Below are 15,594 nucleotides of genomic sequence, written 5' to 3' on the forward strand. Positions count from 1 at the left end.
ATGGCTCAGACATATATTCTGAATTATTCAGAAGGCTAGGAAGGTCAAGGTTCCAAGCCAACCCAATCAGAAAAGTCTACAACTATCTCCAGTTAACCAGCAAAATGCTGGAATGAAAACATGGCCAAATAGAAGAGCAACAACTGTAAGCAAGCAAGCTAAACCAAAAGTGTGAGGCCTTAGATTCAAGTCAGAATATTGATACACACTCAATAATAGGCAATAGGAGTCTATTTTAATAATCAAGAAAAGAGATGATAGCAGTGGAGCTAAGAGACTTTTAATGTCTCAAGAAATCAACAATGCTTGTGAGTAGATCCATTAGTCAGACCTACAAGAAGAATATGCTGAAAGCATGGATGGCTGACAATCTCCAGGTGTCAGAGCTTTGGATCCATCAAAATTTTCATGCCAGGACTATAATCCATAGACCTTTTGCAATAATGACTGAGTACAGTCGAGCCTGATCATCCTGACCAAGAACTCCATGACATTGGCCTCATGTGGAAATGTGCTGCTGGGCTATACCCGTTCATACAGCAGGGTGTCAGACCTGCATTCCACTCTGTAAGACCTTGCCTTCTCCAGTTATTATTATCATAACCTAGGTTTTTCCTAATATCTTTCATTCTGGATTAATCTGTTAGAGCTGCTGTAACAACATTCCACAAATGGAAAGGGGCTTAGACAAAAGAAAATTTTTGTCTTACAGTTCTGAAGGTTTGCAATCCAAACTCAAGGTACTTGGGTTCTTTAATTCTGAGAGATGAGGAAAAGACCTCTTTAAGGTTTTTCTCCTTGGTTTGTAGATTACTGTCTTCCTGTTAGTGTGATATTCTGCCAGTATTCATATGTGTCTTCCCTTTTATTTCTTTTGTAAGACCACTTACCATGATGGAATATAGTCCACTTATCCTAGTTGAATATTGACCCTAATTTAACTTAATTAGCTTTGTGAAGACCCTACCTCTAATATAATAATAATATTATCACATTTTACAGTTCTGGGAGTGAAGACCTCAACCTAAAAACTTTGAAAGACACAATCCAACCCATAGCTCACTCTCACCCTTACTAATACTCATATTTTAATATATTCTGTTTCTTGAAGTGGTACCTGCTAGATTGGACTAAGAGTCAGGGTTGAAACGACAGATGTCAAATTAGCCAAAACAATTTTTGCTATAATGTTTCTAGTTTGTCTGAAATTAAATGAAAATTATAGACAACTAACCTAGCTCATTAGCTGTTTGCTTATGATACTATGGAATAAAAGAGTTTCAGGTTTATTTTATATCATATATATATATATACATATATGTATATATAATGATTTAATCTCTTACTGCTTTGTTATTTCTAACTGTGTATATTGAATAAGTGTGTGTGTGTGTGTGTATAACTTAACCTATTCCCAACTCTGGCTTGCATGTCCCATAGAATAAATTGGGAAATAATATTAACACACTTAATACATTCACTATACATGTTCTATTAAACTAAAAGGAAAAGAGAAATATAAATCAAATGCAGCATGTTACAGGAAATTAAATCTATTGGTATTCTCTCATAGAGTAGTAAAAAGGAGTTTTATTTTGTTGTGCTTATTTTATGTGATATCAGAAATTTTACATAAAGTTTTATCAAGCATACTTCAGTGATTTTATTTTGATACTATAACTTATACACGCCTTTGGAGCAGAAATAGTTCTTTCTAATCTGAATATAATGGAGCATTAAGGAATCTGCATTGTATTAGGACAGACACTGAAATGACAACCTAGAAAAGATAGGATTAAAATTGTACATCTGAGCATGCCTGGTGATGAGTGAGTGTAATTCAATGTAAATGACGGTTCAGCATCTTTTTTTGGCTAACTCAAACTTCCATACTTTGTATAAAAACTTTCTATATTCAGTGGGAATCAACAGGATGACTTCTGATAGGAAACTGCACAATAAAAATTATGTCTACATAATCAGCACATGAATAGCCAAGTTTGAGTGTCATGAACAAATATCATTTTGTAAAAATAAAATAAAATAAAGCAAAATAAAAACTTTGCTTTTAAAATGTCATGGATTTGGGGCTGGGAAGGTGGCTCAGTGGTAGAGCGCTTGCCTTGCATGCATGAGGCCCTGGTTTCGATTCCCCAGCACCACATAAGCAAAAAGAAAAAAAAAGCCAGAAGTGGTGCTGTGGCTCAAGTGGTAGAGCGCTGGCCTTGAGCTGAAGAGCTGAGGGACAGCACCCAGGCTCAGAGTTCAGGCCCCAGGACCGGACCCCTCCCCCCCCCAAAAAAAAGAATGCAACTGCTAAAATGTCATGGATTTTAAAGCCCTATTTCTTTTGTTTAAAAATAATGCAATCTGGGTCTTGAAGGATAAAATTAGGTGTTTCACTTTAAATTATAGTTTATTTTAAGGTATATTTTAAATTTACTCCATTGGCAGTTCATTATATTAACATAATGATTTTAAAGCTTCCTAATGATATTTAGACTTCCTTGAGAGAAATTACCACATGTCCATATGTGTGTGTGTGTGTGTATATATATATATGGTTTTATTTGTTGTTTTTATAGTCAAGTAGTTGTCATGACCATGTACCATGTAGCCATCACTGGTTAAATCTTTTTGGTCTGAGGAAAGACATTTTTAGAGAAATATATAAGCTTCAAATTCTGTTTAATAATACGAAGGCTTTTAAAGTTTGCTTTAAGTTAGTATATATAATATTAAATTCACTAATTTGATTTGACTTATTTAGAGTTTAACAATATTCTTTGTATCTGTAGTAGTCTTATTTCAAAGAGATTTCTGTTTGGAAGATAGTGTTTACATCTATAATTAAATAAAACTAGAATGTAAAATATTTAGAGAATATGCATATTAATAATATTTGCTAGAACAAAAAATAAAATAGCAAACGAGGGAAGTTAAATGATTACTCTGTTCACAATAAGGGAAAATAGTCTCATTAGGCCAGTTAATTTGACTATTTCTTGGAAGGTTAGGAATTCACTGAAGGTTTGATGATGACCTTGGGAGTAAAGAATATTAGTTGTTATTAACTTTAAAATTCTTAAGTTCTATGTTCTCTGTTTTTGAGATTTCCCAACTTACTGTTTTACTGCAATACCATAGTATTAGCATATGGATGATTTGATATATATGACCTGAAAGAATCTAGTTTATTTCCAGAAATTCTTTGACATAACTAAATTTTTCTAAAATTTAGTCTAAAAATGCCAGAATTTTTGGGATGCCATATAGCTTGGAAAATTAAGCACGGGACTTGAAAAGAGAAGTATAATTCTCATAACCATAACCTATGTTTCCATAAGGTTTTCTTGTCTCTTGTACATTCATTTTTTTTTTAATCCAGGAAAGCACAAGGAGCATGACCCCTTATGCAAGTAATTAAGGAGAATGTTATTTATCAAGTCATGTTGTGCTAAAAGGCCAAAACTAACTTCTTTATGTTTTTTATTTTTTCTAGTGACAGAACTTTTGCCCTTTTCTGTTCTCAGATTTTCTGTTAACTAACAAGTCTAAGTTGAACTTGGTAAAAAGAGTAAATCCTATCTGCTGATGTTTTTGTTAAGTCAAGAGTGAAGGGTACGTTAAGTGTATTTTAAAGTACTGCAAGCAAAACACACACACACACAGACATACACACACACACACACACACACAACAATCCTTAAGACATATACCTTGATAGAGACCATATAAGAACCACAAAACCTAAATTTTGTCATGCTTTATACAGAAACCAATTTAGATCTCTCATCTCCGTGTTCTGTGTGTTGGAGAAAGTGTATATGTAAAGGCATTCATTCATACATGTATATTTATACTTGTTCAACAATCTACCCATTTATAAAAATAGCACTTTAGACTGCATGCTACTTTGCTTTTGCAGTTAAACCATTATTGACTGAATGATTCCATTTGTGACTATCATTAAATCACTGGATTTTATACCATCACTTTTTTGTTGTTGTTGTTTTGTTTTTGTTTTTGCCAGTCCTGGGGCTTGAACTTAGGGCCTGGCCACAGTCCCTGAACTTCTTTTGCACAAGTCTAGCACTCTACCACTTGAGCCATAATGCCACTTCTGGCCTTTTCTATTTATTTGGTACTGAGGAATCAAACGCAGGGTTTCAGACATGATAGTCAAGCACTCTGCCACTAAGCCAGTAGCTATATAAATAGCAGTGATTACTGGAAACTATCTTGGTTTTTACCCAATGTTAGTCATATTTTGCAAGTTTTGATTACTACTCAGAAGCTAGTGTAGAGTCTGATGCTTAATAATGCTCTAATAACTTGTTGCCTGTATGCATGTACATAAAGCACACTTCATGTTCCAGTGGTTCACACTCCTCTTGATCTGTACAGCTGACTTTGAAGTCTGAATCCTTATCAACCTTACTGCATCAAGCAAAGTGAAACAGAATTTAAGTAACTGAGTTTTATTTGTGATCACTTCCTGAAACATATTTACGTTCTGTTTTGTTTTTAATCTCCTATAGATACTTTTTTCTTGTTGCGTAGGGGTTGACTTGGGCATTGATTGCAATTCTATACTTTGAAGTGGGAATTACAAGCTTAGTCATGCTTAGCTCCTGTCCCTGAGAACTTTGATTTAATTATGGCCTGAGCATGGGCATACCCAAATTATTCTGATGTATACTCAAGGTTGTTATGAGTTTGATACACATGAACATGCACATACGTATACACACACAAAACCTAAATTATATCATACACACAAGTACACAGAGTTCCAAAGTGGAGTACTTTTATATATCATCACAAGGCATGGAGGATATGGGACAAAGACTGGCTTCATTGAAGATGTTTTTCCTGATCTGAGGTGTAGAGAATTATTTTCTAACATAATCTTTTGACAGAAGGAAAACAGTATGTCAGAAATAGAAATATTATCCTGCAAGCAGTATAGGTTTTGTCTCATGAAATGTAAGTAAACCTGGATAATTAATTGATTGCCTGGAATGTAACTATTTGTCAGAAGTGATAATTGTAATAAATACATACAATCTGAAAATATTGTCTGTATTACATTTAAATAATTTTATTCATTTTTAATCATTTATAGGATGAGAAGAAGAAACCGAAAGACAAGGAGATATGGAGTTTTGGATACTAACATAGAAAACATGGAGTTGACACCTTTAGAACAAGATGATGAGGATGATGACAACACATTGTTTGATGCCAATCATCCTAGAAGGTAAATACTTAGTGACTTCCACATTTCAGGAAGGATATCCCAGAAACATGAAGTAAAGTATCATCTAAGATTTTATTTAACAACTTTTATTTGGTTCTTTTTAACAAACCTATCTAGTAGCTCACATTCACATTGCTTTGTTGAAATAAACATAAGAAATAATAGATTGTGCCGGGCGCCAGGGGCTCACGCCTGTAATCCTAGCTACTCAGGAGGCTGAGATCTAAGGATTGCAGTTCAAAGCCTGGGACAGGAAAGTCTGTGAAACACTTATCTCCAATAAACTGCCAGAAAACCGGTAGTGGTGCTGTAGCTCAAGTGGTAGAGTGGTAGCCTTGAGCTGAAGAGCTGAGGGACAGAGCTAAGGCCTAGAGTTCAAGACCCATGACCCACAAAAAAAAAAAAAAAGAAAAGAAATAATATTTTGCATCTAGCCTAAAAGAATCATTTTCAATTTCATTTTATTGTCAATGAGAAGAATCTTCATTATACATTTCTCTGGGGATGAAGTTGATAAGCTTGATTTTAATTTTTTTTTCATTTGAATCATTTGATTTATAAATAATGCTTTTTAGCAGAATATAGTCAGTCACTGGTCTGATGTTATAACTATATTGTCTATTGTCAGACACTAAAGGTTGAGATCTTTCCAAAAATGTTTTGATAAAATTTTTTATGAGGCTGTAGAATTTGTTTCAGTGTACATGCAATGAAGAAAAAGGACAACTAAAATTACACCCTGTAAGAAAAGGCACATTAGGTAGAAAGGAATTTTTTGGGTGAAAAAAAAATTAGAATACAGAATTAGATATAAATGCAGTTACTGCAGAAATCTTGGGAGTAAAAAGCAACAAAAATGGTGCTATTGTATTACACATACATACATACTTATATAAATGGATGATTTTTCATCATTTCTCTTATATATAATACTATAAGTATAAAGGGAGCATTTTTTAATACTGGCAATGCATTTATCTAATAAAATACAATAATCATATAATTGTATTAATAGTAGCTGTTGGGCAAACAAAAAATAACCTCGGCCCCTCTCTCTATCTCTGTATTGATGTCTCTGTTTTTCTTCTTCCTTTCTTCTAACTTTCTCTTGTCCTTCCAATTTTCTCTTTTCCTTCCTTCCTTCCTTCCTTCCTTCCTTCCTTCCTTCCTTCCTTCTTTTTTTGTTTGGTCCATCCTGGGGTGTCGCGACCGCCTCGACCCGCAAGGATGACGCGACAACAGGTCCTTCTTTCAGACGGTTTATTCAGGACCTTATTTACAGCTTCTTTTCTCCTACTTCTCTCCTGCCCGCTTCTTCCTTCTTCTTCCTGCTTCTCCTCCCCATCCGCCCCCGCGCTCCGGTTATAAGCCTCCTGGATGGCCAATCCTGAAGCGCCACGTGGCATATACTGATAGGACTGCAAACACGGAAGCAAACTAGGAGCCAAGTCCTAGCCATATAAGGAGTTGTTTTTTACAGAGAGCACTCGTCATGGGGAAGACGGAAGGCGGGAGCCCGCGCCATCTTAGGTCGCAGCCGCACCATGCGGCCCTGCCATTTTAGCTACAATGTTGCTTTTGCAGCCGTCTTTGGTCTCGGCTCCTGCAGCTCTCCACACTGGGGGCTGAACTCTGGGCCTCGGTGCTGTCCCTCAGCAATTCAACTCAAGGCTAGCACCCTGCTACTTCAGCCACAGCACCACTTCTGGCTTTTTCTGCTTATGTGGTGCTGAGGAATCAAACCCAGGGCCTCATGCATGCAAGGCAAGCATGATACTACTGAGCCAACCTCCCAGCCCAACCTTCGTTTCTTTCATTCTTTCTCTCTCTTTCCCTTTCCCTTTCCTTTTCCTTTTCCTTTTTCCCTTTCTCTGGGGTTTCAGGGGCTTTCACTTTCTATTTAAGCACTTTCGTTTTGAAGGGTGCATCCAAACCTTTTTTCACTGGTTAGTTTTGGGATAGAATCTTGCTTCCCTCCTAAGCATATGTACATGTATGATTATCTGCCTATTTTAGGCTTCCTGTAGTTGCTAGGATGACAAATATGGTCATTGCACCCAACTTCCCACAGTTGAGATAGTTTCTCACAGACTTTTCTGTCTGGAATATCCAGGGCCTCCAATTTCAGCCTTCCACGTAGCTTAGGATGATAGGAACGCATCATGGCACCTAACTCTAGGTTAAAGAAGGCACATATGGCACCTAACTATAGGTTAAAGAGTCTTGTGACCTTTTCTCTCCAGACTGGCCTCAAACCATAGTCCTCTCTGATTCTCAGCTTCCCAGGTGGCACAGACTATAGGCATGAGCAGCCTGCACCCAGCAGAGATTCAGTGTCATAATGAAAACACCATGATTAAAATTCATAAAAAGTTTATAACATGGGATTTTGTCCCATTGATGTGTATAAATTACCTATAAAATATTGTAGACCACTCATTAAGACTAATACTGATTTATCAGCTTTTAGATAGAAAACAGATATATTGTTGATTTACATTTGAGTCATTATATATAATATAGAGACAAATATATATGATATAAATGAATATGTATCATAAATTTATATATTTATGTACATATTGATATACAAATACAAATATATATCATTCATTATGCATTAGAATCAAAGAAAGAATAATACAAAATGAATTTGGAATTGGAGGCACAATGACAGAATCTTGGGCTTACTCTAAGAAAGTGTTTATTAAATATAACAGCAATGGAGTATCACTGTTTTATGTTATTATTGTATTTTATGCAAATCTATTATAATTATAAGTAAATATGCTTGAGACATATGAAGTATCTCCTATATATATACCTACACAGAAAGGGAATACAAAAAAATGAAACAGTTAACAATTTAAGAAGATCCAAATTTCAACTCCAGGTCATCTATTTCAGGCAGTTCTTTAAAGGTTGTAATAGAAAGTAACAACTATCCAGTTTTGAATAGTTGTAGAAGGTGACAATTCAAATATAAAAAAGCAAGAAACTCTCGGGCATAATAATTTGCCAAGGAACTTGATAATCTGGTGAAAAATGAATAGATTCTTAGTAACGTGAATCTCACTAACCTTGAATCAAGAAGAAATTAAAGCTTCACTAAATACAGCAATAACAAAGAAGACTGAATTAGTAATTAAACTCCCCAACAGAGCTAGAGGTATCATTCACCTGGTAGTAGATGAAGCTCTAAGTTTGATCCCCACAAATGAGTAACAAAACAACAACAAAGAAGAGCCCAGGACTAGCTTGCTTCTCAGGTGAATTTTGTCCAACATTCAAATAAGATTTAATACCAGTCCTTATCAAACATGTTGAAAAAGCAAATGAGGGAACATTTTAACATTTATTTTGAGGCTAGTATTACCATGATGCCACAATCTAACAAAGATACACAATGAAAGAAAACTACAAGTTAATACCTTGTAAGCATAAATGTAAAAGTTCTCAATAAAATCCTACTAAGAATGAAATTCAGCAGGATATTAAAATGTTGATACTATATAGCAGAGTGAGATTTTTTTCTGTCATGCAAGGATATTTCATAATATAAAGAAACCCATGGGAAGCAGCACACTATAAAAATAAAGAAAAATATACATATGGTTATCTCAATAAACACAGAAAAGAAAACTTTTGACAGAGTTGAACATCTATTCATGATAAAAATTTAAAAAAACTCAATGAAACTGGTTTAATAAAAAAGAATTTAACAAATTTAAAGGGCATGACTGTAAAAAACCCACTAATGTCGCAACTAGGAAAATAACTAAGGAACCTGTTGCTAGGCAAGGATGCTCCTTCTGTTCAACTTCACATTGTAACTTTTAGCCATTGGAAACATTATACGTGAAAAAGTAAAATTATTTCTGTTTGGAATGATATGGTAATACATGTAGTAAACTCTAAAGTTCAACTGTTGGTTTAACATTTTTATGTACTTATTGAAGGTTTTGTGCAGCTTAGCCTTATAAAGACAAACAAGTCCTGAAGTTTGTATGAGGCTGAAGGACTTTATGTTGAATGAAATAATCGAGATGTAGAAACACAAATACAGCACTATTTCAGTAATATATGAAATCTAATCATGCTCATGTATGTGGCTGGTATAGTGGAGTCTATCTGAAACTGTCAAGCAAGCAGGCTTGCTTTCAAGAGTCAATGGAGTAGAGAGGAAGCAAATAAGAAATAGAGGGAGAATGATTGATTGGGAAAACATTAAAAAACAAAAGTAATAGAAAAGAAATACTGCTTCTGAATAATGTGACATTGCAATTATCTTAGTGAAAGAACAAGTCAGAGAGCAATCTTGCATTGAAGAAAGTAGAAGAAGAGTTGGAAATGTGGCTTTCTTTGTACTGGTGTAATATTATTGTAAATTACTGCTTTCATTTGTCAAGATTGTTATGAATACCCTACAGTGGAAGGAGTAGTTTTTACCATCACTTTTACACCAGAGATGGTGGCACTGTGGTTGTGTGTCTGTGTTGCTATACTTATTATATTAGACATATATTTTATCAACCAGAGCAAATTCAAGCCAAACATGAAAGGATTTTAGGAAACAAAATTTATTGCAATTTGGAATTTATCATTATTCCAAAAAGAAGATTGCTTTGCTGAATCTGATTTACCTGGTCAGTTGCTTTTTCTGTCTTCATCCTCCTTCCCCCCCTTCCCCCCTTCCCCTCCTCCTCCTTCTCCTCCTCCTCCTCTTCCTCCTTCTCCTCCTCTTCCTCCTCTTCCTCTTCTTCCTCCTCCTCCTCCTCTTCCTCTTCCTTCCTCTTCTTCTTAAATGTCATTGTAAAGGTGATGTACGGAGAGGTTACAGTTGCATAAGTCAGATAATGGGTAGATTTCCTTTTGAACAGTGTCACCCCCCCTCCTATATTCTCTCCCAGTTTTTCCCCTCCTGACATGCCTCCCCACCAAGTTGTATAGTTCATTTTCAACATAGTGTCTAGTAGGTTTCACTGCTGAATTAGTTCAGCAGTGAATTGGTTCCCCTTCCCCTCCCTAAGTGAGATAAACTTATATACAAGACAAAGGGTACAGAAATATAAAACAGAGACAGAAAGGAATTAACCAAAGATAACAAAGAAGAAGAGAATGAAGAAAAGAGGAGGAGGAGTACAAACAGTGCAATAAATTTTTTCTTGCTTCCATTTCTTGGCATTTATTTTGACAAACATTATTTTCTATGACCATATACACATAGCTATTGAGCCTTTGTGATTCTCTCCTAAGAATATCCTCCTTTGTCCTCTCTGTGAATGTTTAGACTGCTGTTTAATTAACCATATCCAGGTGTAATTGTCATTTACTACCCATTGGGTTTATTTGTAGATTTATAGGCACATTCTAATTGTTACAAATGAAGAAAGCTATGCAAACTTTGTTTCTTTGGGTCTGTCATACTTTGATTAGTATAATTTTTTCCAAATCTTTCCATTTCCACTGGGGCAATACCATTCTTATTGATGGAAGCATAGAATTCCATTGTCTTTACCCAGAACATTCTTTTAGAATTGTTTCTTATTTTTATCTTTTTCATTTTATCTGCTAGAATTAGATCATGACAGCATTGCAAACCAAACCTGAGAAAGAAGATGGTAAGACCAGAGTTATCATTTGGAGTGACTATATACTGATGATGCTTAAAATATAGAGGTTAATACAAGCAGAAAATTTGTAAACCTATGAAGTAAACTTCTTGATTAGTATAATTTCTCTTGAAAGTGCCATGTGTATCTTAATTTTGTTTATATTTAGTTACTGACACATTTTATACAAAGAAATCACAAAACTAAAATAAAGCTCAGGTTTCTTTAACTGCTTTATGGGGTTTTCAGTTCCTATTGACTCATGATGACTCAGAGGCAGCAGAAGCTGGCTAAATTTGCTGTTGTTGTTTGTGGTGGTCATAGGGCTTGAACTCTGGGCTTGAGCACTGTCCCTCAGCTCTTCAGCTCAAGGCAAGCATGCTACCACTTGAGCCACAGTGCCTCTTCCAGTTTTCTGGTAGTTTATTGGAGATAAGAGTCTCATAGACTTTTCTTGCCTGGGCTGGCTTTGAACCGTGATTCCCAGATCTCAGCCTCCTGAGTAGCTAGGATTACAGGGGTGAGCCACCGGCGCCCAGCTATTTTATTTTTCTCAAAGAAAAATGCTGGAGAAAACAGTAACCAGTCTTTAAAAAAAGTTTAAAACAGCTTCATGACAAATACAACAAATGTAAATAATATCTGTGCTATTATGTTTGACTTCCACTAAACAGTAGAATTATTATTTACAATGATATATACTAGAGGACATTTTTTTAAATTACAGTAACAGCTTCTAAAAGGTAGTCTGTCTATCATTTGAAGGCTACTCTAGTAATTCCTCTTAAGTATGTACTTTTTGAAGCTCTAATTTTACTTTTTGGCTATTTTTACTCTGGGTTATTGAACGTAATATCATATTATATGTGGTCATTTTATTTTGTGCTCAGGGTTACTTGGCCATAAAACATTTTCTGGCCATTAGCATCAATACATCTGAATCAACAACAGATGTAATGTTATTGTTTAAGAATAAATCCAAATTACGATTTTTGTCAAACATTATTTAGTTGAAAGTTGTTCTGATTTCTAAAACACTGAATTATTTCATATTATTAGAATGAACATTAAAGCTATTCAGAGTAATTAAAAGTAGGAATTTTTTAAAATGCTAATGTTCATTATAAAAATGATTTTTTTCTAGTATGTCTAATGGTATGTTATTTGCAGGATAAATTGATATTTTGCTGTTAAGGACTATGTCATGCTTGTCATTATTTAAACAGGTAACAAAAGAAAAGATTCATATACAGTTTTTTTTCCATGTTTTATTCTTCTGTGGACATTAAGCCATAGGACAGAATTTCCTTTGCTTCATTAATAACTAAACATCACAGTATGCAGATTTTATAATAATTAGCTTACCAAATATTCAAGGGTCTGAGTTTAATCCTCACAGCTATAAGCAGGAAAAATAGTTTCATGCCTTTACACATCTGGAGTGATGGGCAGTTCTTATTAGTTCAGATGCCTTTGGATGACAAAGTCTGAAGCTTTTCAATATCTGAAATCATACCCTATGTTTGTCCTGTCCTGGCTGCATGGCTACTGTCAATTGAGCCATCATATCTGTGTTTTAACTAACAAAGGGTAAGAAGTAACAAATTATAAACACATCCCCAAACTGTTTCCACTAAAAGGACTTTTTATCCTTACCCAACAAAAAATTAATTAAAAATAAAAAGATAAACAAATATGAGTTAAAAATAGCAACTTAGACAATCACACTGAGGAAGTGGTATTTGAGTTGCATTAATTCATTAGCAAAATGATTGTTAATGTTACTTTTTTACATGATCTTCAAAATATTTTTGAAAATGTTGAAATACAATATCTTACACTAATTACTTAGAGATCTATAACTGACTAAATATAAGTGATTAAACAGCAACATGAAAACAAGCTTTTCCAAGAGCTATGAATAATGATAATGAAAGATTATTAATTTACTAAAATATAAAAAACTTAGGCTATTCTTTGCTTTGGATAATTGTTTGTAATTGTGATCTCTGTTATTAAAAGCCTATATTTGAATTAAGAAATAGTAAAGCAAGTTGGATAATTAGAATTAAGGTCTGTAAAATTGTGTGATTGAAAATATTTTATATTACCATAAACGATGCAACAAGAGAAAAATGAGCAAATATATCCCTTTGCATTTATTGAGACCTTTCTGTTTGTATTGATAATTTTTGTTACCATACTTCACATACACCACATGTTTTTGTCATTTCAGGCTTACTCATTTAGTTAATTCTTAGAAATGAAGCCTTAGAAATGGAATCATTTGGAGAACTATATTTATTAAAGTTGTAGAAACAACTACTGCATTTAAGTCAATTAAAGTTGTTTATTAATATTACATACAAGTATGACTATTATGGCTATAATGTGTTTTTCAATTATCTATAGCAGTTAATTTCCCCCTGAAAATTAGAATTAAATTTTTTTTAATTCTGAAAAAATTAAGCATGAGTCTTTTCATTAGGTAAGTGTATTTATATTTGTTTAAAAAGTTATTTACATATTTTTTTCCTTACAGATAAGATGTGCCTTTTGATGAAAAGATTTCAGCTTTCTACTATGAAGAGCAGAGTTTCTACATTTAAGGAATAAGAAGCCACTATGTCAAGGGGGAAGGGAGTATTTAATTTGTATACATTATGACAACTTTTAATTTGTAACTGCTGCAGTAAATATTCTATTACTTTGTTTTATATTTGTGTATAGAAGTGCTCTGTAATGAGCTCAATATATTCTTGAAGTAAAGTGTACTGTAATAGTTTATTTGTTTGACAGTTATATTAAAATGGTGACTTTTTGTTTTTTGCTTACCATATTATTGTAAACTTTTTCTTTAAGTACTAATCAATTAGTATTAGTTATTTTTGCTGTGTTGTAATTTTAAAACTGTAAACCACAACAAATGGTGTGTAAAAATAATTGAAATTTTCCTTTGTTGAACTATATTTCCCAGTTATGTGGGGAAAAGAAGCCAAATTTATAATGCTCTTTGGAGGTTTTTAAAATATTAATAAATGTCTGCTATTGTATGCAAAATAATAAATGATTTTAAATTATTTTTAAGTGTTATGGCTACAATACACTTATCTGAACAAGAAAGAATTACAATTAAAAGACATATTTTTATGATTTCTAAAATAATCTGTCAGAAATGTTTTTCATTTTAACAACTTCCACATCAAACATATGACACATATTGCAGAGTAAAGTTTACTTTTGTTTTTTTTTTTGGGTCTGGTCGTGGGGCCTGAACTCGGCCTGGGCACTGTCCCTCAGCTTTTCAGCTCAAGGCTAGCGCTCTACCACTTGAGCCACAGCGCCACTTCCGGCTTTTTTTTTCTTTTTGCTTATGTGGTGCTGAGAAATCGAACCCAGGGCCTCAGGCATGCAAGGCAAGCACTCTACCATTGAGCCACCTTCCCAGCCTTAAAGTTTACTTTTTTTTATTAGCTATGTTAGAAACACATGAATTGTGGAAGCAGTGACAAAGCAGTACAGTTCTGGTTCAGTTATGTTAGAGATAGGCAAATAAAGGTTAAAAACTTAGAAGCCGTAAGCAGATACCAACTACGTTATCTCTGAAATCATTAATGTGTTTCAGTGGATGAGTTGGGACATATAAAAATGCTTTCCAATCCAGGTGCTGGTGGCTCACTCCTGTAATCCTAGCTACTTAAGAGGCTGAGATCTGAGGATTGTAGTTCAAAGCCAGCCCAGGCAGGAATGTCCGGGAGACTCATCTCCAATTAACCACCAGAAAACTGGAAGTGGCACTGTGGCTCAAGTGGTAGAGTGCTCGCCTTTAGCTGAACTGGTCAGAGACAGCACCCAAGCCCAGAGTTCAAGCCCCAAGACTGACAAAAACAAAAACCAAACAACAACAAAAAATTTTCCACTTACTGTGGGTTACAAGGCTGTACATTGCACCCATCCATGGAGTTTATAGATTCTGTTTTTGCTCTTTATAAAAGGCTGTACCTTTTGAACACTGTCTCAGCAGAAACCATCCACACATGAAGAACTGTACATTGTCTCTTAGGCTTCTGCCTCAGATGGATACATGTCAATTTATATTCATTTTATTTACCAAATCAAATACTAAGTCGGCTCCAGTATTCAACTAGGCAAGAATCCTGGAGGACAAAATTTATACTATTTGTCTCTTCAAAGTGCCAAACAGCAGCAGAATATTTGTTTATACACTTGAGGCCCTAAATTCAATCCTTAACAAAACTGAAAGGCAAATTTCATGCCAGCTGGCTTTCACAAATGCATCAGTTCATCTTTATAACTACACACATGAGCATGTGTTAGCAGAGGCCAATGTGGAAGACATCTCTTTCTCTAAAAGGATGAATGCTATTCAACATTTACTAAGAGGAAATGTACTTTTTTCCATTAATTCTTAATTTCCAAGAGAAGTCAAGATTTTTTTTATTGATGTAATGACAATCTTCATGATGTGTTCATTTTTATAATAAAACTGAAAATACTGTAGAGGGATGTGTGCTGCTTCCCAACAAGTTTCCTCACACAAATACCAATCATTACACAAAATGGTTATCAGAGTGGCAGTCCAGTCCTTTGAATATATGACTTAATATGTATTTTTAATATTTGAATTACCATATTTTCAAATTGTTTCAGAACTGGGTCTGGTGGCTCACACCTGTAATTCCTAGCTACATGGGAGTC

At 34.4% G+C, this 15,594-nt stretch overlaps 1 protein-coding gene across 3 annotated transcripts in view; it reads left to right on the forward strand.

Moving 5' to 3' along the window:
* Fam174a (family with sequence similarity 174, member A) overlaps positions 1–13,955 on the forward strand; it is a 28,108-nt gene extending 14,153 nt beyond the window's left edge. Inside the window, exons 2-4 of one of the 3 annotated variants that reach the window (XM_013021994.1) lie at positions 5,129–5,263; positions 10,839–10,884; positions 13,418–13,955. In XM_013021994.1, coding sequence (XP_012877448.1) covers positions 5,129–5,263; positions 10,839–10,851 — 148 coding nt within the window. In that variant the 3' untranslated portion in view covers positions 10,852–10,884; positions 13,418–13,955. Of the gene's footprint in view, positions 1–5,128; positions 5,268–10,838; positions 10,885–13,417 lie in introns of those variants that run through there. The other 2 variants (XM_013021995.1, XM_013021997.1) reach the window with 2 other exon arrangements.
* The last annotated feature ends 1,639 nt before the right edge of the window (positions 13,956–15,594 follow it).

The sequence above is a fragment of the Dipodomys ordii genome, unplaced genomic scaffold, assembly GCF_000151885.1.
Source record: "Dipodomys ordii isolate 6190 unplaced genomic scaffold, Dord_2.0 Scaffold59, whole genome shotgun sequence".
Classification (NCBI taxonomy): Eukaryota; Metazoa; Chordata; class Mammalia; order Rodentia; family Heteromyidae; genus Dipodomys; species Dipodomys ordii.